Consider the following 22,745-nt stretch of genomic DNA (forward strand, 5'->3'; position numbering starts at 1 on the left):
GAATCTGCCCCCCTACTCAAGACACACACAGCCAAGCAGTTAATATATTCACAGGTAAACAAGGTATGTGGAGATCTTTATAGAGTCAAAGGACAGAACTAATTAAATTTATATTTAATATTACAAAGGTAAACAGTGCATTATTAACTTTTATATTTAATATTACAAAGGTAAATAGTGCATTTAAAAACGTTACCGAGTTATCTTTTGTGTCCTCCTGAGGCAAGAGTTGAGCTCACACTCCAACTCACCCTCCAACAGAAATTTGGAACCACAAAATATGAGCTGAAGAATACCTGGGCCTGTGTGCTTTTTATCCCCCGCTGGGACCCTTCCTCATTACCGTATGCATGAGGAGGGAGTGCCCAGGAACTTGTCACAGGACCCCCCCTGTAGAGCTGTACTTCTCATGCCAGTTTCTTGTCATATAATATTGGTACTTGCCAGTACCCAATATTATTATGAAAATATGGGCTTGTTTTAACCCATATGTGGGCGATCAGAATGATACCAAACATGAGGGGTGCCTCATGTCCCAGTCCCCCAGAAACTATCCCTCCTAATTGGTGGGTATAGGTAGTCCCTGTTTGGTATCATTGGGAAGCATGGGGCCTCCTCATAACCAATATATGAGGATGTGAACCTTAAAGCAAAGGAGATATGGATCCCTTTCTATAATCCATATTTTCTCTATGCTGTTCCCCCCCTGCTGTTCTTCTAGGTCCACAACTGACTTTCTTTGATTAACAGATCAAAGAAACCAATAGCCCCAGGTTTCCCGCCCTCCAAATGGCTGGCCTCGAATTGTCTGCTCACTCTGCTGAAGTTGTCACCTTCCCACAGTCCCTGGTTGCATATTTAATTAGGGATCTCTGTGGGAGCCTGCGACCAGATGTTGATAGGGGTAACCCTATGTCATGCCACGCAATATTGCCTGGGCATGACAATTATGTTAAGCCTGTTTTTAGGATTTCAAGGAGAGTCAAGTGTTGCTTTTGTGTAGATTACTGTCTGTGATATTCATTATGTTCCTCTCCTGTGATACTAGTTCCAGCATTCATAATTACAGTACTGGTTAGATGAACAGTAAACAATCACACCCATGGAAGGTTAACAATGATTAACATTGATAAACATGATTCAAAGTGTATCTGGTTATTATGTTGCAATAGGGTTGTAAGTTAAATGGGAAATCTACCTGATTGCATACTGAAAGAAAAATGTAATGCCAAGCCATTTTAAATATACTTCCAATACTTTTAATTATAGGCTTATATTGGTTTCAGCCTTATTTGGAATTGTAATCACTGTTGGAAGTAGTATCTATGTGTCCCTTTCAATTCTCTGCATTGTTGCTCTGAACTTCTGAAATAATGTAGCAAAAGGTAAGCAGACTCTTTGCAGGAAAGCCAGCATTTGCTACATTGTTTCAAGAGTCTGAAACAGCAGTGCAGAAAAGGAAATATAAATAATGTTTTTAATTGAAATGACACAATACATTTTACAATTTGTTTGTTGTATTTTGTGTGGAATTTCTAAAGGCAATGCATGTAATTTATGTTGCATTCAGGTGTTTTGCTTCGGAGGACATTCTAATTCAGTCATGCAGGTTATGTACCCTTACAATGATAGACTACACCAGTGATCCCCAACCAGTGGCTCGTGAGCAACATGTTGCTCACCAATCCCATGGATGTTGCTCTCAGTGCCCTTATTTGGCTCCTCCATGAACTTTTATGGTGCTTGTGTTGCTCTCCAAGTCTTTTTACATTTGGCTGTGGCTCATGAGTAAGAAAGGTTGGGGATCCCTGGACTGCACTGTAGTAAAGTTACAGACGTGTATCTAGGCTAATTACTAGTTGATTCACTATACAAAAAGAAGATGTTTCATTCAAATGTTATTGAACTGATGCTGAGCCCCCCCACCTGTCCCGTTCTGCTGGGCCCTGGGAAAATGCCCTTTTTGCCCAATTGACCTTGCCCACGTGACCTTGACTGCGCATTACCCTGTCCAACAGCACTGGTGGATTCCCTGGTGGATCACCTAGCACATCTGGGATGCAAGTTATTGCAAAAGGGCAACACCACGTCAGCAACCAATACTATGTACATACAGGACCCATAAACACTACCTTTAAAGGAGAAGGAAAGGCTAAGTCACTTGGGGGTGCTAAAATGTTAAGCACCCCCAAGTGACTTTAATCGCTTACTTTGTACCCCAGGCTGGTGCCCCTGTTAGGAGAGAACAGCACCAGCCCGGGGCACCTGGAGCGATGCGCTTCCTTCTTCCGCCTGCATTTTGCTAAGACTAACACAATAGGTGCATGCGCAGTAGAGTGAAACGCCAACTTCTCTGTTCAAAGTTCGGCTTTTCACTCTACTGCGCATGCGCTTGCGAGCGAAGCAGGAAGGAGGAAGCTCTGGCAGCTACCCTGGGCTGGTGCTGTTCTCTCCGTACAGGTGCACCAGCCCGGGGTAAAAGGTAAGGGATTCAAGTCACTTGGGGGTGCCTAACATTTTGGCACTCCCAAGTGACTTTGCCTTTCCTTCTCCTTTAAAAGTGCATTTACCACTGTGTTACCATCCAAGTTAAGAAGCTTTAACCCATATTGCCCACAAGTTTCATAATGAATGCAAAAAATAAGTAGAGCAAATGAATGTGTCAGTCTAGCTGACCCCACACCCTGTTGAACATGGGTACATTTCGGGGTGCTTACACTACGACTGGGAACTACGAACTAAGGAGCACATGAAGGGAGAAAGGGCAGCACAGGTCGCCAGATTGGATGATTCCTCTGGAGTTTGTTTTTTTTATTGAGGGCGTGTGAAACGTAGCACTGAAGAGGAGAGAAAAAATGGCTGCCCTGTTGAGCTTTGGTTGAAGCGTTCCCTATGGTAATGCAACTACTTGTTTGAATTTTTTTTTAACAGTTTACTATCTTATAACAATAAAAACACTATGGAAGGTTTAAAAATTATAATAAAAAAAAGTATATTGCGTGTCAGTATCACTTTAAATAAATTCAGTTGCTGGGTAAGGTTGTGTTCTTGTCTGAATTAATATCTATTTAACTTTTATATTTTGAAGGACGTGACTGGGTTCTTCAGAGTGTATTGTACTGGAACTGATGCTGCTGGGGTATAAATACTGTTTCTATAGAAAACAATTAAAAAAAACAAACAAAGCATGTGAGTAACAGTTTGATTTTAAATTAGCAGTGCCTTGACCTTCACATTCTGCTTCCCTATTCTGGATGCTGGTATAACCTTCATCAGTCTTGTGTACTCTTCCCTTATTAGTTGGATGCATAATGGGAAAGGGATAGTGGCACTTTCTGAACATGTTACTATCCCTTTCTAAACTTGGTTTAAGCAAGAGTAGCCTGATATCTGTATAACCAGAGATGGATGAGATTTGGGAATTTGTATAGGACTGGGGGTGAAACACGTGATTAAAGCTAAGTAAGAAATGGCCAAATATAGTAGCCCTGTTGTCCAAATTGACATTTGCTCAGATTCTCATTCTCACTCCCTTTTGCACGTACAGCAGCATATACAATAGCATACACATTCAGGGACACACACCAACACACACGCACTCTTCAACCTGTTCTTCATTTGCAAATGCTGGAACACTGACCCGTAGCAATATTCTCACATTTGCCCACAAATAAGTGCTTAGCCACATTGTCATACTTCCTTTTAACATTCCAACTAACACTTGCCCTGTCTCAGACACATGTACTAACAGCGTTGCCCTGCTTTCTTCTCATATTTTGCAACTTTCAGTCTCACATTGATTCCATTATCTCCATTTTGTAATGTGTGTATGTGTTTTTTTGTATAACATATTTATTAGCCTACAGTTATATAGTTAATTTTAATTTATTTTAATTACAATAGGTCCAATTCATTTTTATTGTTGCCTCTTAGAGGTATATTCCTTGTGTTTTTATTGCTGTGAGGATCTGCCTAAGACATGTGAACCTCAAAAATAATTTTTGCCTAATAAAAGAAAACATAATTCTAAGCAACTTTCCAATATCAATTTATTAAAAATATTAGCGCTTTAAAAGTTATGTGTAAATGTAATTGCTATAGAAAGCAGCATTTGCTAAACTCCTGGTTGTTACTTTTTAAACAATGTTGCTAGTGCCAGGCTCCTCCAGCAAGGCAGGTCTGTCAGTCTGCTGCTTGTGTTACATTGTTTCATATGCCAGAACCTCCAGGGCAGAGATTAGAAAGGACAGACAGACACTGCTTTTAACAGCAATTATATATACAAATAACTAAAAAAAAACATTACAAATATGTAATGAATGTATATTGCAAAGTTGCTTAGAATTAATTATTAATTAAGTTTATTAGGCAAAAAATTATTTTTGGGGTTGACCTTTTCACTCATTGGTACTTTGCTGCTACAACCACATCACTGCTGCAATGGCTACAAAAGGGTGCGTTTAATTGTTTGGCTGAAAATATACAACATGTCAGTAGTAGCTGATAATGCACAAGGCTACACAGTGTAACACTAGCACATCCAGGTTTTGCTCCTTTTGTCACTACACAGATAGTACTGAGTCTGTTTTACTTTAGCAGCTTCTTGGTAAATGACCCCTAAACTGCTATTGGTTGTTCACTTTGCTGCCTTTAAAATACATTTGTTTAGTTCTGTAGATGTTTTGTGCCCTTCTCCCCTCAGAATCCTTCCCATTTGAATCCACAAGATTATTACATTCTGAAAGGAAAGACACCAATGACCACAGCATTATTGGATTTATTGACATATTTATTAAGTGACCCCTGGCAATGGACATCTATTAACTGTGCAACCATTCACATTTTCCCATCACCTGCTCCACATTTCAGTTGTCTGATAGTATTCTGTTCTTCCAATGAGTACCTATTAGGGTGGAGACACACAGAGTTACTAGTAGCAGTTACTTGTCACAGCTACTTAACGCCAGAAAATACCCTGCCATAGACAATACTGAGAATTGCCTCTGCTAAAACACACAGAGACAATTATCAGTAAATTGATCAGCATCGTCTATTTTAGTAGCCGTGACAAGTAGCTGCTACTAGTAGCTCTGTGTGTCTTCACCCTTAACTTGTAGAACTACTACTCTATGCTTATTCCACATTTGAATAGATCAGCTTAATAAATAGATTTCAGGGCTCATTTATGACCCACAAGTGCAATGTGCAAACTGTGTCTAAATTTGCACCGGAATTTTGCACTGTATGTCTCAACGGGAATTAGATGCAACTGAGTACAGATAGCAGAACTTCCGAAGTGACATGTGTGTGATACTTTAGGCACAATTTGCTGCATCTATTGGTGGAGGCCACAGTGGGAGCCCTGAAGCTACTGCCCCTGCATCAATGGATGCATTTGTGCTAAATTCATAAAAGGAGGCATGGGGAAAAAAGAGGTGCCGAGTGCAACTATGGAGAAGAACAAGGAGCAGCTTTGGATACAAATAACTTTAAAGAATGGCTCTTTCTGTTCTATGACTGCAGCAAACTCATGACAGCAAATGCACTTGCAGTCATTAATGACCCCTTATTTCTTCAAAAGATGAGGCAAAATAAACTGAAAAGCTTCATATTTCACTTGGTTTTTCTAGCTGTATTTTTCCATGTGTGCTTCTGGTATAAATATGTCATTATAATGTATGAAATCTTCTATTTGTTTATCCTTGTGTCAGTGTTTTGCCACTTTGATTAAAGCACTGGCTCATTGCTAGAGACTTATAGAATTTTTGGGAAATGTTTCCTATTCCAACCTGTATTATTTAATTTAAAATGGACACCTGTACTCTTCCTTTTATTATCATTTGGAAAACATAGGAGCCTCTCTTTTCAGAGTGATGATGTTGCTTTTTAACTTTTGGAGAGTTTTTGGCTAGTACATCATTGATGAGTCTGCCTTAATGCAGAGCATTACATTATAAAATGTACTTCTCCATTCTCTTTAGACTGTAGAAATGAATTGTGTTTTAGATTGCCAGTCAGCAATTGAACCCTCTCTATACAAATATTATGTGAGACCTTGCCAGTGTTTTGGCACAATATTCAACCTGCAATTCAAAAATATCTTCCTTCTAAATAGTATACTCAACTCATACTGTGCCCATCACCTGAATGTATACATTATATTGTACATATTATGTTTAGGCAATATGCAGTAATATATAACCCTGTACATCTGCAGAGCACCATTTTACCTACAGAAATAAATGAAAAAAAATGCATAAATCTAACAGTGCTTGAGCACAGTCACAGCAGGCATCTTTAGGTGCACTAAATGTACTGGGGCACCAGAATATAAAGTCACTCGGCCAAAGCACAAAGGATCTGAATGTGAAGCAGGATATCCCACACTGTAGAACTGAGTAACTCGTGAGTCACATCCTCCTCCCTAGATATAGAGATTAGCACTTTGCCTATATACATGCCTGATCATGTTCCATATCTTTGCCTGCTCTGCTTGGTTTAAAACTAAACTTTTTATACACAGTGCCATCTTGGGTGCTATATATGACATCACTTTCATCTAAACTGTCTTCTTCTGCCCCAGTGGCTTTTCTGAGACCCATTCTTTCATCTTCATAGTCATAAAAGGTGGCATCATGTAAGCTTCCTCCTAGCCTTTCATAGCTGTGTTCCCAGCAGAGTTTCCTCTTTGCTTTGGCACGTCTCATACAAAATACAAAAACTGCCCCCATCCCTATAGAGAAAACAAGAACTGGTGCTATAGCAGCATAATGAGAGATGACGTGAGGCAGTTTGTTATTCAGGTTCTTCAAGGACTCTTCTTCTGCTTCAGCCTGTAGATGCCTTATGCACAGAACTAGAAAAGAATAACAAAAGTTAATAAAAGCACACAATCTACAATTTCTAGCTCTATGAAAAGTTGTATAGGGAACAACAAAGTATATATTTCTTTATACATGCAAATGACCATGTTTTGCCCAAAATTCCAGTGTAGTCACAGATGCCTGCTAAGTAGAATGTATTGAAACTTGCCCTCTACACACAATTATTCATTATATTAGGCTGAACCAGTGGATTGGGGTGTGTGTACTAAGTAGGTATTAATAAGGGGTAGTGAGTAATGATCAGATTTATTATTATTGTTATTGTTATTTATTAAAGTTTGTATCAAAAAATTGTGTAGTTAAATTAATTTTCATAATTTATTAAGTGTAAAAACTCTAATACAAAACTACAAAATCTAAAAGCTGGCAAGGTCATGTAGATGTCAATGGGAGCTGTCCTTTTTAAAATGTAAAATATTTATTTACTTAGATGTTGTAGAGTTTTTCGGGGGTGGGGGGTTATTTTACTAGTAATCGCACAAGAAACAATATTGTTTTCATCCGTGCTTTTATAATTGTATTTTTTAATAACTGAGGAGACATTCTTGCTTTTTTAAAAAGTGAGTAGTTGTGGTAGAAAAAAAAATTCAAAAATTAAACAAAAACAAATTTTAATAAATCTGCCCCTAATTATGTGCAAATTTACTCTTTCATTCATATATAAACATAATTATTTTTAATTTGCATTTGTTTCAGCTACTCTGCTCCTTCCTAACAGGATTTTCTAAGTTTGTTTGTTTTCTTCTCATTTCCATTACTATTTGTACTGTGTAAGTGAGTTCTTTTAAAATACTAAACCACGCTAAAAAGATTTGAGAGGTAATTTATGACTGCTCAGTTGCACTTGTTCCCCACATAAACCCTATTCTATAAAGGTGCTTGCGTAAAAATGTGCTTTTTGTACAGAGAAAAGTGCAGACCAGGTGTCCATGGTTCCCTTTGCGTCTAACATCAGTAGGTGCAGAGCACTTACACCTAAAGAAACAAGTGCAGACGTCACTCGTATCACAAATGACGCCAGGGGGAATCCTGCATAGTTGTGTCCGATTTGCAATGAAATGGGCAGTTGTGTTAATTTTGGCCAGCTGATCAGGTGCCACGCCCTATTGCAACGGCAATGATGCTGGAATTCTGGGGAAAAAAATGCTACATTGTGGGGGGAAAAAATTGCACTTTGCTCACACCCTTGGTGCCATAAATGACTCCGTTGGTTTCCAACTGCATTTCTTTTAGAAGAGTTTCCTAAGTTTCCATCGAGAGTTTCCATCGTATCGCGCCAGTATAAACAGTAGATCTATAGTGAGTTGGGCTTGGGGCCAAATTTAGTGGAAGGTTTATAGTTTATATGAGGGAGAACTGTGAGCTGTTAATACTGAGTGTTTTACTTCCAACAAAGTATGCCTGTTACCATGTTACCTTTCTCTATCACTCCCCTTACCTACAGGTTCTGCTCTGCCAGGCCTCATTAAATATGGGGCCCCCTAAAGGCAGTTGTGAATTTAGTTATAGGCACATACACATTATCTGCCATTGCTTTTTTAACCTTACTAGCATCATAAGTGCAAAATTGCCATTGATTGAAAAGAAACTTTAGCTAGCCCGACTTTGACCCCTAAGTAAATACTTCTCTACTGCTGTGGCGTTTCTCCCAAAGTATGCGGAAAAACTTATAGGAAGGTTTATGATTTGCTCCAAATATAATATTTAACTAGGCTTAAAATCCTCTATGCCAATACAACAGTGTAACAACAATCTATGTACCTGAGTTTACATCACAAAAACAGCAGTCGTCTTGGTTCATTTCAGAATCACAACATTTAATGCATTTCATTTCCGTGGGGGACCAAGCAGTGTTCGTCTTGCAGGATATGCAGTGATTGGCTCTGGGGCCAGAGCAGTGTCTGCACGAGGCATCACAGAGCTGGCAAACTCCCTGAAAAAAATCAGCAAGACTTTTTATTAGTAAAAAACTCTAGTGTGTGGAACTAGGTATAACTATTCCAAAATCTCCATTCCCACTGATTCTATACTTATGAGGCTATTCAAACTTAGAACAAGTTGAATGTATAAACTTGATTTCATAGAAAAATTTCACCAGTGGATTTGTGTATCCCGGAGAAACAATAAGATCAAGGACTGCAGTAAACCAGGCTATCTGTGGCTTGCCTACACATGAACTATCTTTAGGTAAATCTTTAGTAAATCCTTCTAGCTGGTGGCACTAACATCTTGTGCTAATTACTGAATACAATAGCATGAAAATGCTGCCCCTTGCCTGATAACTATATATTTTGGTCCTATGGGTTAGGCTGCCTTTGACATTGATACCAACTACCTGTCTCTGCTCACACTGCTGATTGTATGTCAAATAGTGAAGTGTGACTCTCAGGCCAATATCTGCCCTGTGCGCCCAGTGACAGTCTATTGTTGGTCTACTGTGGTATTATCCAGCGATAAGAGTGCCACACTGTTTATACAGGGTGTGTTAAACAAACCTCACATCCAACAAGCTGTGCTGACTCACAGATATGTCACAATCACAAACATTGTGGTAGAAGCAGAATGAATTCCAATATGTGGCAATTTTAAGAAAAATGCTTGCAAAAAATATTCTATACTGGTAAAGGTATAGTATAATCACATAATTACCCCTATTTACTATAATACAATGGAATGGTTTCTGTCAAATTAGAAGCTCTGCATGCAAATATCTGTATTATGTAAACTCAGCTAAGCTTTATCTTTTTTACATTCATTGTTACAAAGCCACAGGCATTTCCAAGCAACCATGCAATAAATGTCTTTCTTGTAGAGAAATTTGAATTTGTATTTTGCACTTTGCATTTTCTTGATATGTGAACCCCACTGGCTTTAACCCAAAATCTTTCCAAATCCAGTATTCCAGTTCAGATTCCTCATTCAAGCAGGCTATCACTCCTGTGCTCCTGTTGTAGCACTAATTGCATGTAGACTTAATTTAAGATAATGGAGGACACTTGACACTGCAGGGCTTTGCTGCAATTAGTGTTTATTAGTGTGTTCCACTACATGTTTTGTGTCCTCCATTATCTTATATGATATCCACTGGCTTTAACCCTGAGGCTAGGCTCGGACAAGGTGTTTTCTCCACCAGAAATTTTTTGTCAGGGAAGATTTGGTGCCCTTGCCACTCCCTGTTGAGTAAATGGAAACTGCTTTTTGTTTAAAGGACTTGAACCAGAAAGCAAAGCTGTAGTTAGAGTTTCTCATCCACATGCCAGTGTTGCATTATACACTAGCAGCTTTAGTAGGGAGGAACACTTTTGTGAATGCAAATACCATTGTGACATTTTACTCAGCAAAAAAGATAAGTACAAATAAGTAAAAGGAAACTTCTGAAAAGGCCAGACTACCAACATTATGCAAAGAGGGTTCTCACTCACACATTTACTATTTCAAAAGCTCATTTCTATAGATTATTTTTTTAAAAAAGGGCTGGGCTGGTCTCATTCAAAGAAAAAGGTTGTGCTCAAGAACAGCAATGCTCCAGGTTATTTGTCACATTGGGGGCATCTTGTATGGGTTTTAAAACTGATCAACATATGCCTTTCTTTTGTCATATTTTGGGCCCAAAAAAAGGCACTTTGGGGTCCAAAACATATTGTGAGAAATAAAGCTAATATATATATATAATAAATATATTATATAATAATACTGTATATAAAGCAATTTGCTTTTGGAGTGCTGACCTCTGATGTTCTATTCCTAACTTCCCATACCTCCCAACATTTAAAAAATGTAAAGAGGGACAAAAAGAAATGGTGTGCGTAGCACGTCGAAAAGTTCTTTCGGCCACGCCCATTTTTGCGACGACTACCCCCTATATACCACTCCCATTTTACAAAATTTGGCACGTTATTTAAAGTTTGAACACATTTCTGGGGGGTTCTGGGGTCCTGTTTTATGTGTTATTACAGTTTTGCTAAAAAAAAGATGAAATTGCGCTTTAAGCTGCAAGTCTCAGTTCCCCCAAGGGACCTGTTTAGCTTATTAGTTACTATTGTATCTAAGGTGTAGCTTGTTAACTTTTCTGGGCTTTTTGCCAAAAGCTACTTTTTTAACTAAGTTTGAGAAAACTGTATCTTTTTTTAGCATTCACTGCAGGAGATCAAAGGGAAATGAGGGACTTTTCAGTAAGAATCCGGAACTGCAGGCTGAGCTGTTAAAATCGGGACTGTCCCGCAAAATTGGGACAGTTGGGATGTATGACTTCCCCTTTCCAGCCTTACAGTATATAGCTGTATAACAGAAAAGCTGGCAAGGTGCAAATCTCAGTGATTTACTACTCAACTTTACATTATCAGCCTGGAAAGATTAGAAAATTAGATGATTAAATTATTTATATACAGTAAAACCAACCGATCAATACAAATGCATACTTTATTGTACATATTGTATGCAGTCTTTATCTTGCCTCTGCTGCTGCTGTCCTTCTGGCAGGCTAGCCACTAGCTTTATCATCAACTTCCATTGATATACTAGGATAGTATTATCAAAAAAGCGTTGTTGCCAAGCAAATTGAGCCATAAACAGAATTCTCCATAGCAGGGACAAATTTGTGATGGTTTTTTTTTCCTGTCTGTAATGAGAGTTACCAAACAAATATGGTGTATATCATACAGTATTCAGTGACCCCCGTGTTTTAACAATCTTTCTGTCACTCCCAGGATACATGTTCCATAAAAACTTATATTGTTACTTTTTCAGTTGTTTCATTTTCTGCTATGCTTTTCCTCTTTCCTGCTTTTTATATTCCTCTGAATTCACTCTCTTTTTCTCATTTTTAACAATAGGTGAAGGGTGATATTTTTGTTTAGTGAGGCTTAAAGTGCTATACGTAGGATTACCAACTGATGTGCCCAATGGCTGAATGCTTAAAGATGTCATTTAGTACAAAATACTGAATTTTTCAGTGAGAAAAGCATTTTTTTCCTTTATTTAACTTTGCAGCTAGGGTTGCCACTATTTATAGAAAAAAAAATACCTATGTTAATATTCTGATTCTGCTTCTCCTTATCTATCTACCCTATTAATAACATTGATATCAAGCAGCATTTTTATAGTTTTTTATGTAAATCATAACACTTACCACTATGCCAACTTCATATATAATGCACCAGAACATAGAGTGTAGATGTTTAAATGCAGTGGCAGCATAATTTCTTGTAAATTCTATTTCACTGGGGGGTTCCAAAATGTTAGCCCTCCCCACCCAGTGAAATAGATTGCTAAGCTTGGGCCGGTACTCCTGTTAGGGGAAAACTTCACAGCCCAGAAAAGCTACCTAAGTGCTGTACCAGCATCTCTGCTCCTTCAATCTTCTATCCTTTGGTGCCTGCACTTGTGCAGTACATTAGATCTGCCAAAATTTCTCGCAAGTGATGCCTAGGATGCTGGTAAGAAAGGTAAGTAAAGCTGGCCTGCAGAGTGTGTGATGCGTATTACGTCATTCCGCACCATGCACCCTGCAGGGCAGAACGAAAGCAGCCGCTTGGAGCCCCTGGAGTGGGGCAGTCAGGCAATTGGTCACACTGCTCAGTCAGACACACTCAACACGGGACACATAAAACAGCTAGGCGGGCCAGATTTGATGTACGTGAAGTAGAACCTTGATTTTACTTTCCCAGGGCACCACATTAAAACGGTGTAATTTCCAGGAATACGTTAGATCACGTAAAGAAAAAACGCAGCTTGCCTGAATGGGACAAAACGGTTTCAGTTCTCCTGGGAAAACCTAACATCCAGGGATGTAAAATCAGGCTCCTGTATACAGTCACTGCACTATATAGGATGGTCTCACTGCAGATATTTTTAGGTGTGAGGAAAAGGGATACCAGCAGTGGAACCCACTGGGTTATTTAAGGCGGCTATACATTGTAAGATGTGCTCACTTGGCGAGGTCGCTAAGCGAGCAGATCTTTTCCCGATATCCCCACCTACAAGGGGGCGATATCGGCCTAATTGATCGAAATAGAACAGCGCACATTGTCGGCATCAGTTGATGGAAAAATGAAATCTGTCATTTGTGCCCATACACAGGCAGCTAAGTTGCCGAATCGTTCTAAAGGACCCGTGTATATCCACCTTTACTGACTCACTGCTGTGGATGCAGTAACTGTATGTGGCAGATATGGGACCCCTTATCTAGAAACCCATTATGCAAAAAGCTCCGAATTACAGGATGCCCATCTCCCTATTTTAAGCAAATAATTCTCATTTTGAAATATGATTTTCTTTTTCTTTAAAATAATAAAGCAGTACCTGGCATTGGATGGTAACTAAACTGCAATAATCTATATTTGTGGCAAAAGAATCCTATTGGGTAGGGATGTAGCGAACATCGCCGAAAATGTTCGCGAACTTTGCGAACCCCATAGACTTCAATGGGAAGGCGAACTTTAAAATCTAGAAAAGCCATTTCTGGCCAGAAAACTGATTTTAAAGTTGTTTAAAGGGTGCCACGACCTGGACAGTGGCATACAGGAGGGGGATCAAGGGCAAAAACTTCTCTGAAAAATACTTTGTAAAAAAACCGCCAAAAAAAACACCAAAAAATAACGCCAAAAAAACCCAGCAAGCTATTCCTATGTATATGCATAGGCGATAAAACGAAGCGGAAAAACGCGGCGGAAAAACCAAGGCGAAAAAACGCGGCACCAAAAAAAACGCGGCGAACCCAAAGTGGCGAACATCGGCAAAAGTCCACGAATTTGCGCGAACGCGAACACCCAATGTTCGCGCGAATTAGTTCGCCGGCGAACAGTTCGCTACATCTCTACTATTGGGTTTATTTAATGTTTATAGGATCATTGGATTTGTGATCCAAATTACAGAAAGATCCCATATCCTAAAACTCCTTCTCCCAAAAATTCTGGATAACAGATCCTATGCCTGCTCCAATAAAGTGGAATATATATTTTTGCATGCATATAACTTATGTACAGGTGCTTTAATGAGAGGAAAGGATGTACCTTGCCTATATTATTCCACAGGTGGGGAGACTTTGACTGTGTCATATTACTCCCATAAACGTCATGTTGTGGTTGTGGGATGCCCTCCTTGGCCTCCCCCTTGGTGTCCCACCTAACGTGCTGCCCTTACAGTGCTGCAACAAGAAGAATAGCTGTCTCTGTCATCCACAAGGCATTTGTCAAGAGAAAATGCTGGTCTTTGGCATCTCCCTTACAGGTGGAGTCTGTACAGTTACAGGCATCTGCTTCTCTCTGTACAGTAACTGAGATCTAGAGAGCAGGCTGCTTACCCTGCTGGTAAACACCAAGCACAGCCCAACAGGTCAAAAAAAAGCTTTTTTATTTTTTGTCTTTCTGTTTCATTTTTGTGTGAAAAATAAGAATGTGCATTATACTCATCTATATATAGAATGATTGTGCTTATATGTATGTGTTTTGGGCAGATTTATTGAGAAGTTCCCCCAAAACCAAGGTTTCCCAGGGTTGAAGTTAACCTATGCTTTATGTCTGCCTTTAACATATTTTCCTTTACTGTTCCTCCTTTTTCTTCTCCTTCTTCCATGCTTTTTCTTACAGTATGTACAACCCCTTTCCTTTCCTGTCAGTATATCTTAATATACCCTTCTACTTGTGATGAGTGAATCTGTCCCGTTTTGATCCACTGAAAAAATTGCAAAACATAGAAAAAATTTGCAAAAAATGATGTGCATGACAATTTTTTTGATGTCAGCTTTTTTTTTCACACAGTGACTTTTTGCGCCTGTTTTGTGAAAAATTCCACCAATGGTGAAACACGAAAATTCACTGCAAATCCATGCCTGGCAAAAAATTTCGCTCATCACTACCTTCTACCATTATTCTGTCTCTCCTTGTTTTTATTATGTTCACCCCTTTATTCCCTTAAATTTGTGTTCACCCCTTCTCCTTACTTATTTTCTTTCTTTTTTTTTTGCTTTATAACCTAACCTTTCTATTTTGCTTGCTTTGCCCCACCTTTCCTCATATCCATTCCAATACTCTGTTCTTTATCTTCTGTTTTCGTTGCCCTGCATTCTTTTTGCTCTCCACCTCCTTGCCATTCTGGTCTGTTACATATACCTTCCCTCAGTTTTTGGAGTCTTGCACTAAGGAATGCCAAGTCTACATTTCTAAAGTAAAAGTACCTTTCCTTTCCTTAACCTGTGTGTGTTCCTCTGTTATAAAGGAAGAAACTATAAATCATCCTTCCCAAGGCTTTACAACAAAACTAAAGGACTATGTGACCTGTGAAACAAGTAATGCTGTGTATTTACAAGAATGTGCCTGTCGGAAAGGCTATGTATGCCAGTCAAAAAAAGAAAAGTAAAAAACAACATAAGGGCAAGAAAGAGAAAAAAAATTCAAACAATTCAGACATTTTCCTGAAATGGGTCACAGGGCAATATGATTAAAGTGGTTGATACTAGAGAAGTTTACAGTACAGGTATAGGATCCCTTATCCAGAAACCCGCTATCCAGAACATTCCAAATTACGGAAACGCCATCTCCCATATACTCCATTATTAGCAAATCATTTTAATTTTTAAAAATAATTTACTTTTTCTCTGTAATAATAAAACAGAACCTTGTACTGATCCAAACTAAGATATAATTACCAGTAATCCTTATTGGAGGCAAAATAATCCTATTGGGTTTAAATGATGTTTAAATTATTTTTTAGTAGACTTAAGGTATGGAGATCCAAATTACGCAAAGATCCCTTATCTGGAAAGCCCCAGGTCCCAAGCATTCTGGAGCTAACAAGGTACATTTGCTGTTATAACCTAGGAAGGCCGCATAGGTAGTATCCCATCATAGGCATAGGCTAGCTACACATCAGTATGCTGTAACTAGTTTGGACAACTTTGGACTGAATCTTATAATAGATTATTCTCAGGAGCACTTGGTGAGATGTGTTCATTTGGGGTTGGTATCTTATAGATTGGTACAGGATCATCAGTGATGGACACTATGGACTAATACAAGATATAAAATGGATAAAAAACACTTCCTTTGTTTTTACTACAGAAAAAGCCCAGGGTAATCAGAAAGCCTATGCTTATTATTATTATTATGCTCATATAGTTATGCTTTTTTCATTATAACTAGACATTGATGCCTAGTGCTATTACTGGTTTACCAGTTATAATTGGCATTTATAATTCACACTTGATTGTAGTTTTCTACAGAATTAGGACAAACAAAAAACACTAATATTTTATTTGGCTGGTTATCAGTCTGGCAGAAGTAAGGAGCGATACATGTAAATTCATTAGTGACAGTGTTTCTCCCTCTAGTGGCAAAGTGCTGGTAGGGCATTCAAACATTTGGAAAATGTAGCTGACTTCACAGGTCAAACTCCATTCACACCAATTTTTTTATTCATGTAGTTCTTACCCACCTTTGGAAAATTACAGTTAAGTATATGCATAATAAACATCATTCCTTTTTTAATTATATAATAAAAGGTGCAGGGTTTGCTTCAGGTCTTTGCACTATACAGGGAATGCACTACTGTGGGGAGAGCCCCTTCAGGTTGCAGAATAAACATCTAATGTACTTACACTAAAGCTTGCTACAGTGCTCTGTGTGGTTTTTGTTATACAACTATAATTGTTTTTAACATGTTTCAACTGCAAACCTTTACCCAATACTTGTTACTGACCCACCAAAGCTTCTTGTGAGACCAGAGTAATTAGGAAAATGTTATGGGAAATCTTTCTTACATCGCTGTCAAGGTAACGTTGCTCCTCACACCGGGGATAGCAGATTCCTGCTTTGAAGTCACTTCCTCTGTCACAAGTCAGACAACCTTGAACTGATGAATCTGTAAAGACCAAAACATTCTGTATGTATATATTTAACACTGTAATACAATGTACAAATTTAATACACTTTGTTTTACAGTCCCATATGGTTGTACTTAATTTTATATTGTGAACCTTTTTCATATCCAATTCCATCTATAAAGGGTCATTTGAATTCTCAATGGTAACAATATTAAATCACATTATGTAGATAATAAGTTGTCTAATTCCTGGCAGTGTCATTCGGTGGCTACTAAAGCAAATAATGTGCTGTCTTATATAAAAAAAAAGGCATTGACTCAAGGGATGAAAACATAATTTTGTCTCTTTATAGGTCTCTGGTAAGGCCTCACCTTGAGTATGCAGTGCAGTTTTGGGCTCCAGTCCTTAAGAAGGATATTAATGAGCTGGAGAGAGTGCAGAGACGTGCAACAAAACTGGTAAAGGGGATGGAAGATTTAAGCTATGAGGTTAGCCTGTTGAGGTTGGGGTTGTTTTCTCTGGAAAAGAGGCGCTTGCGAGGGGACATGATTACTCTGTACAAGTACATTAGAGGGGATTATAGGCAGTTGGGGGATGTTCTTTTTTCCCATAAAAACAATCAACGCACCAGATAAGAGGAACGGAGCTTCCATTTGAAGCAGTGTAAATTTTTCACGGTGAGGGCAGTGAGGTTGGGGAATGCCCTTCCTAGTGATGCTATAATGGCTCTGTTAATGCCTTTAAGAGGGGCCTGGATGAGTTCTTGAACAAGCATAATATCCAATGCTATTGTGATACTAATATCTACAGTTAGTATTAATGTTTGTATATATAGTTTATGTATGTGTTGGTATATATTGGTAAGTATAGGTTTGTGTGTGCTGTGTTTACTTGGAAGGGTTGAACTTGATGGACTCTTTTTTCAACCCTATGTAACTATGTATGTATTGCACTCTCATTGAAACTCTCTAGCTCTTTCCTACAATTGGAGAGGTGGATAATGTTCTTTATGTATATTTTTTCTGCTCAGGTCAGAGATTATATACAATTCTATTCTATTCTCTTCTCTCATTGGTTGTGTCAGAATGCATGTTCATGACTATTCTTTTTTTGTGGCCCTTACCTCTTCCCATCACTGGGTCTTTTTACATGCTGATTTTTACCGTCCCAGTTAGTAATGCACTTGCAAGTCACTCATCATAGGAACTGATCACAATTGTCTTCCTTAACTTCCTTAATTGTTCTACTTAACTTCAATTTAACATTTAAAATATCAACTGAACCTTCCATGACTGGATTACAGTAAATCTTTTAAGAAAGGGCACAAGTGTAGTAAGTATGAGTATAGGTGGCTGTCCAGAGTACTTTGAGTACAGTACCAATGTGTGGGAATAAGGTGAGTGAATTTAGATGATAACGTGTGTCGGTGAAAGCAGTAGTTTGTTGTAATAACACAAGAGAGTGAGAGTAAATGTGTTTGGTGACTAGGAGTTTAAAGGGAAGAAAAGGCTAATAAAGAGTTAATCTCAAGCTGCAGGCATACCTTCAGTTCTCTCAATAGTGCCCTTAAGTTTCCCCATATTTCACCTGTTCAGATGATCAAAAGTATCATAGGAAAAAAAACCGTCAAGCTCTGTAAAAAAATTCCCACGCTTCTGTACCAAGACCCCTGTATATGCCAAGTGTGTAAGACTATGAGGAAGCTTCCTGCTGATTGGTTCAGATCACACATTCCTAAGGGGGGGAGGGAGTTCTTAGCATTCTTGTGGGAGGGGGGTGCAGGAGAGAGAAGAGAGCTGCACAGATTCTGGCACAGGAAAAAAGGAGACAAGAAATCTTGGGTTTATTTTAATAGAGGGCTCAGTGCAGCGTTTCTGTGATGCTTATGGCTGTATTTACATAGACCTTTCTGATAATGCTTACTTCGTTTATACCTTTCCTTCTCCTTTAAATTTTTGTTTATGAGTATTTGAGTATGACAAAGTATATATGAGGGAGTGAAAAACTGTAAGGTAAAGTACATAGGGATTTGTGTGTGCAAAGGTCTCGTGTTTGTGTGAAGAAGTAAGGTAAGCTATACTTGCACAAATTCAGTTAGCAACATCAAGCTGTTTTGTGTATATGCGTGTGTTTGCATTCAGAAACAATAGCAAAAACTGTATATGGTTTATTAGCTTTCCCATGGTAAATCAGAGGGTGGATGGACAGCAATGTTATTTTTGCTTTACCAATCTCGTATTAGTGTAGATGGCCAGATTCCCAAGGGAATCAACAAGAGAACTGTATAGATTGAATAATCAAAATTGTATATGTATAGCGATCTCTGAGACCAGTTCAGGCATTTATATGTTTGTGATGTATGATCTTATTACAAGGAGGTATAACATATAGCTAGTAAGAATTCTGAATCACTTCTACTATCATAAAGGGAGCATCAGTACGCACATGCTTTATACTATTAAGACTACCTACGATATATAAAAGTTTTACCATTGCATGTTCTGCAGCTAGGATGACATTTTCTGCACCTATCCTTGTATGAGTAAAACCTTTCAGGGCACTGCTTTACACAGTGTGTGGTGCCTTCTATCTGCAGTGTATTGGAAGGACAAGCTAGACAGCCATTCAAGCCAGGTCCACCACAGAGCTGACAATGGGGATCACACTTTTCACATTGGTTATTTTCTTTGTAATACCTGCAGGCAAGAGAAAATTCAAGACAATTTATCATGTTATTAAAAAGGCAACAAAGCTAGTTACATACTAAATGGCAATTATATATATATATATATATATATACACACACACACTTGTAAACAATAAAGATCCACACTATTATTAGAACGTAAAGAGTCCCTTACATTGCCCAGATGCTGTTTCTTGGATATCTGATATATGTAATAGACTTACAGTACACTGAAAATTACATATGTACCTACCGTGAAAAATCAGGATGAAATATAAATTTAGGAAGACAGGCTTGATGTGCCAATATTTACAGGGCACATAAACCTCCAAAGGAGAATGATAAGGATGAAAAGAAAGAGAAAAATGAAACAACTTTAGCAAGACATTTTTTTTTAACGTGGGTACCAAGTGTCTAAACTTAGACGGGACATAAAGAGAATATGTTTGCAAAGAGAGTATTATTGTATGAAGGATCTAAAAACAAACATGGCTTAAATCAAGAATTGAACATGTCCTGTTTTCTATGAAATGGTGTTTTTATATCCTAATTTTCTTCTCTTCAGTTTTACAAATTTGAACTTTGATTTACAATATACCAGGGACAGGTAACTATAGTTTTCATTTCTGTGTCCCAGAATTATATCATTTTGGGTAATTGGTAACGCTTCCCTTGTGATAATATGGGTGCAGTTTAAAAAAGGGGAGTGGTCAAAACTGGCTTCCATTATTGGCCCTTCACTGTGTAGGCCAGAGAAATTCTGGCCCTTGGTACTACAGAAGCTGAACAGCAATGCTTTAAAGGGATTCCATCATGATTATTACCAACAAATATATTTTTTGTTAGTTGTAATATTGGTGTGTAGGCAGCCATCTCAGTGCATTGTGCCTGAGTCTAAGCTTTCAGAAAGAGCCAGCGCTAGAACTGCTTTTAGGTAACCTATTGTTTCTCCTACTCCCATGTAACTGGAGGAGTCCCAAGTCGGGCTTGGATTTCTTACTAATGAGTGCTATTCTGATATCTACTGGGAGCTGCTATCTTGCTACCTTCCCATTGTTCTGCTAATCAGCTGCTGGGGGGGGGGGAAGGAACAGGGTGATAACACTCCAACTTGCAGCTTAGCAGTAAAGTGTGACTGAAGTTTATTAGAGCACAGGTCACATGGCTATGGCACCCTGGGAAATGAAGAATATGGCTAGCCCCATGTGAAATTTCAAAATGAAATATAAGAAAAACTTGTTTGCGCTTTTGAAAAACAGATTTTAATGCAGGATTCTGCTGAAGAAGCTCTATTAACTGACATGTATACTAACATAATAGCCTGAACACCACTTCCTGCTTTCAGCTCTCTAACATCTTAGGTAGTCAGTGACTTAAGGTGGTGCACATGGGACATAACTGTTCACTTACTTTGCTTTTGATCCTTAGAACAAAGTCAGATTCAGAAGCAAACAGTAATGTCCCATATGGCCCACCCCCAGGTCACTGATTGTTTACTTACTGCTAACAGCTTAGAGAGATGCAAATGAGGAATATGGATTCTGGCATCCTCTCACTCCAGCCTAACAATATTGAACTATATTATATATAACATTTTGCACAGCCTATTTGCCTAGTTTAATTTTTACACTGAACCTTTAAGCAATGATTTTAATGGATTCACAGCAAAGCAAAACTGGAGAATAGACAATCCAAATATCTGTACAATTGAAATGTATGCAGTGAATTAAATCATGTAAATCATATACTGTAAGCATGGAGCAACCAGCAGGTGACATTACCCTGGGGGACAGTGCAGGATGCAGAGATGGAGAAGTTTGTAGTATCCAGAAGAACACATGTCACAATCCTTAGCAGAGCCTCCGTGGCACGTTGTACATACTTGGTGGCACTGAGAACAGAAGCCAAGTTTCATGCCATCTGCTTCTTCAGTTGTGTTGTAAGTACCTGGGGGGCACTGACTAACACAGGTGGTTTCTGAAGATAAAAGGAAGTGTTATAAAGGCAGCAACATTCAAACAAGCACAGTGGCATAAACAATGTGCAATATGTTTTATAATACATTGGAGATTTTTTATTTTTAACAAAAGAAACCCATTTGACTTGGAGGCATTTTGCACTTTAAATAGGCACCTTAAAAAAATATATTATGAAGATAAGGAACTACTAATGACAGCAGTTCAGAGGGTGGCACAGGCATAGTGGTGAATGGATAAATATAAAATGTGTGTGGGTGGTGGTCACTATATTTACATTATATGTTCCATGTATCTGAGTGTGATTCATATATCATCTGACATTTTTAAATGGAATTATATATGTAGACAGAACCTGTTTCAAAGACACATTTCAGACATATCCCTGAATCAGTTGTACTGGCAGATACATTAGATAACTTCAAAAGGGATTGGATGGCTTTTTAGCAAGTGAGAAAATACAGGGCCACTGAAATTGGCTTCTAGTCTAAATCCAGGGAATGGGCCTATTGGAGTCAAGAAGGATTTTATGAATTTCCAACAGACTTCCTAATTCCTTGTAGTGAGATGTGTGCTTTGAAGTCTTATTCTGGTTAATTGGTTACTCTGGTTTTCATTTACTTCTCCCATTTTTCTTACTGTTGCATTTTGGCAGCACTATTTTTGTAAGACCTTTTTAGTACCTTTTACTATTTCATACATTTTTTTCCAGATGAATCAACAGCATTTTAACTGCAATCACAATGTAGGTAAAATATATCTCTACCTAAAAGCAGTGTGTGCAGAATGAAAGTTATAAGCAGCTTTCCAATATACATTCATTGTCAAATGTCAATGTTTTTGAAATTATTTGTAAATGTGATTATAACTTACAGCCTTTGGTTCCCCGCCATCGCATCCTCTTTATCCAACCTCCTCTCTAGGCAAACACTCTAGATTGGTCCATCTTACAATATTGTGGCAATATAGTAAGCTGATATATATTGTACCAAGAAGGCAACACTTGCCTTTGTAACTCCTTTCCTTCTTTCCTCCTGTACCTCTTAACTTTAATTGTTGAAATGTTAAAAAGTATTATTTATCTCTGACTCTTGAAACATTGTAATTGAAAACAGTTCTCCTTTGGGTCTGTTATTCAGTGGGGTTCTGCTACATTGTTTCAGGAGTCAAAACCAGAGATGCATAGAATTCAAACAACTAAATATTGCTTGCAATAGCATTGCAATCCACTGAAATATTTAATATACAGTATTTAGAATTTTCTATCCTGGTGTTTTCCCAGGATAGTAAGAGGCATTTCTGTCATTTAGATCTCGTTACCTAAAGTCTACTAAAAAAATCATTAAAACATTAATTAAACCCAATAAGATTGTGTTGCTTCC

At 38.3% G+C, this 22,745-nt stretch overlaps 1 protein-coding gene across 1 annotated transcript in view; it reads right to left on the reverse strand.

Moving 5' to 3' along the window:
* Positions 1–4,760: 4,760 nt before the first annotated feature.
* LOC100486641 (proprotein convertase subtilisin/kexin type 5) overlaps positions 4,761–22,745 on the reverse strand; it is a 60,643-nt gene continuing 42,658 nt past the window's right edge. The window contains exons 12-16 of the mRNA XM_002937893.5: positions 21,169–21,364; positions 19,192–19,397; positions 16,639–16,739; positions 8,646–8,817; positions 4,761–6,856 (exon numbers count right to left, since the gene is read on the reverse strand). Of these exons, the coding sequence (XP_002937939.3) occupies positions 6,450–6,856; positions 8,646–8,817; positions 16,639–16,739; positions 19,192–19,397; positions 21,169–21,364 (1,082 nt within the window). The 3' untranslated portion in view covers positions 4,761–6,449. The remainder of the gene's footprint in view (positions 6,857–8,645; positions 8,818–16,638; positions 16,740–19,191; positions 19,398–21,168; positions 21,365–22,745) is intronic.

This window comes from Xenopus tropicalis, chromosome 3 (assembly GCF_000004195.4).
Source record: "Xenopus tropicalis strain Nigerian chromosome 3, UCB_Xtro_10.0, whole genome shotgun sequence".
NCBI classification, from domain to species: Eukaryota; Metazoa; Chordata; class Amphibia; order Anura; family Pipidae; genus Xenopus; species Xenopus tropicalis.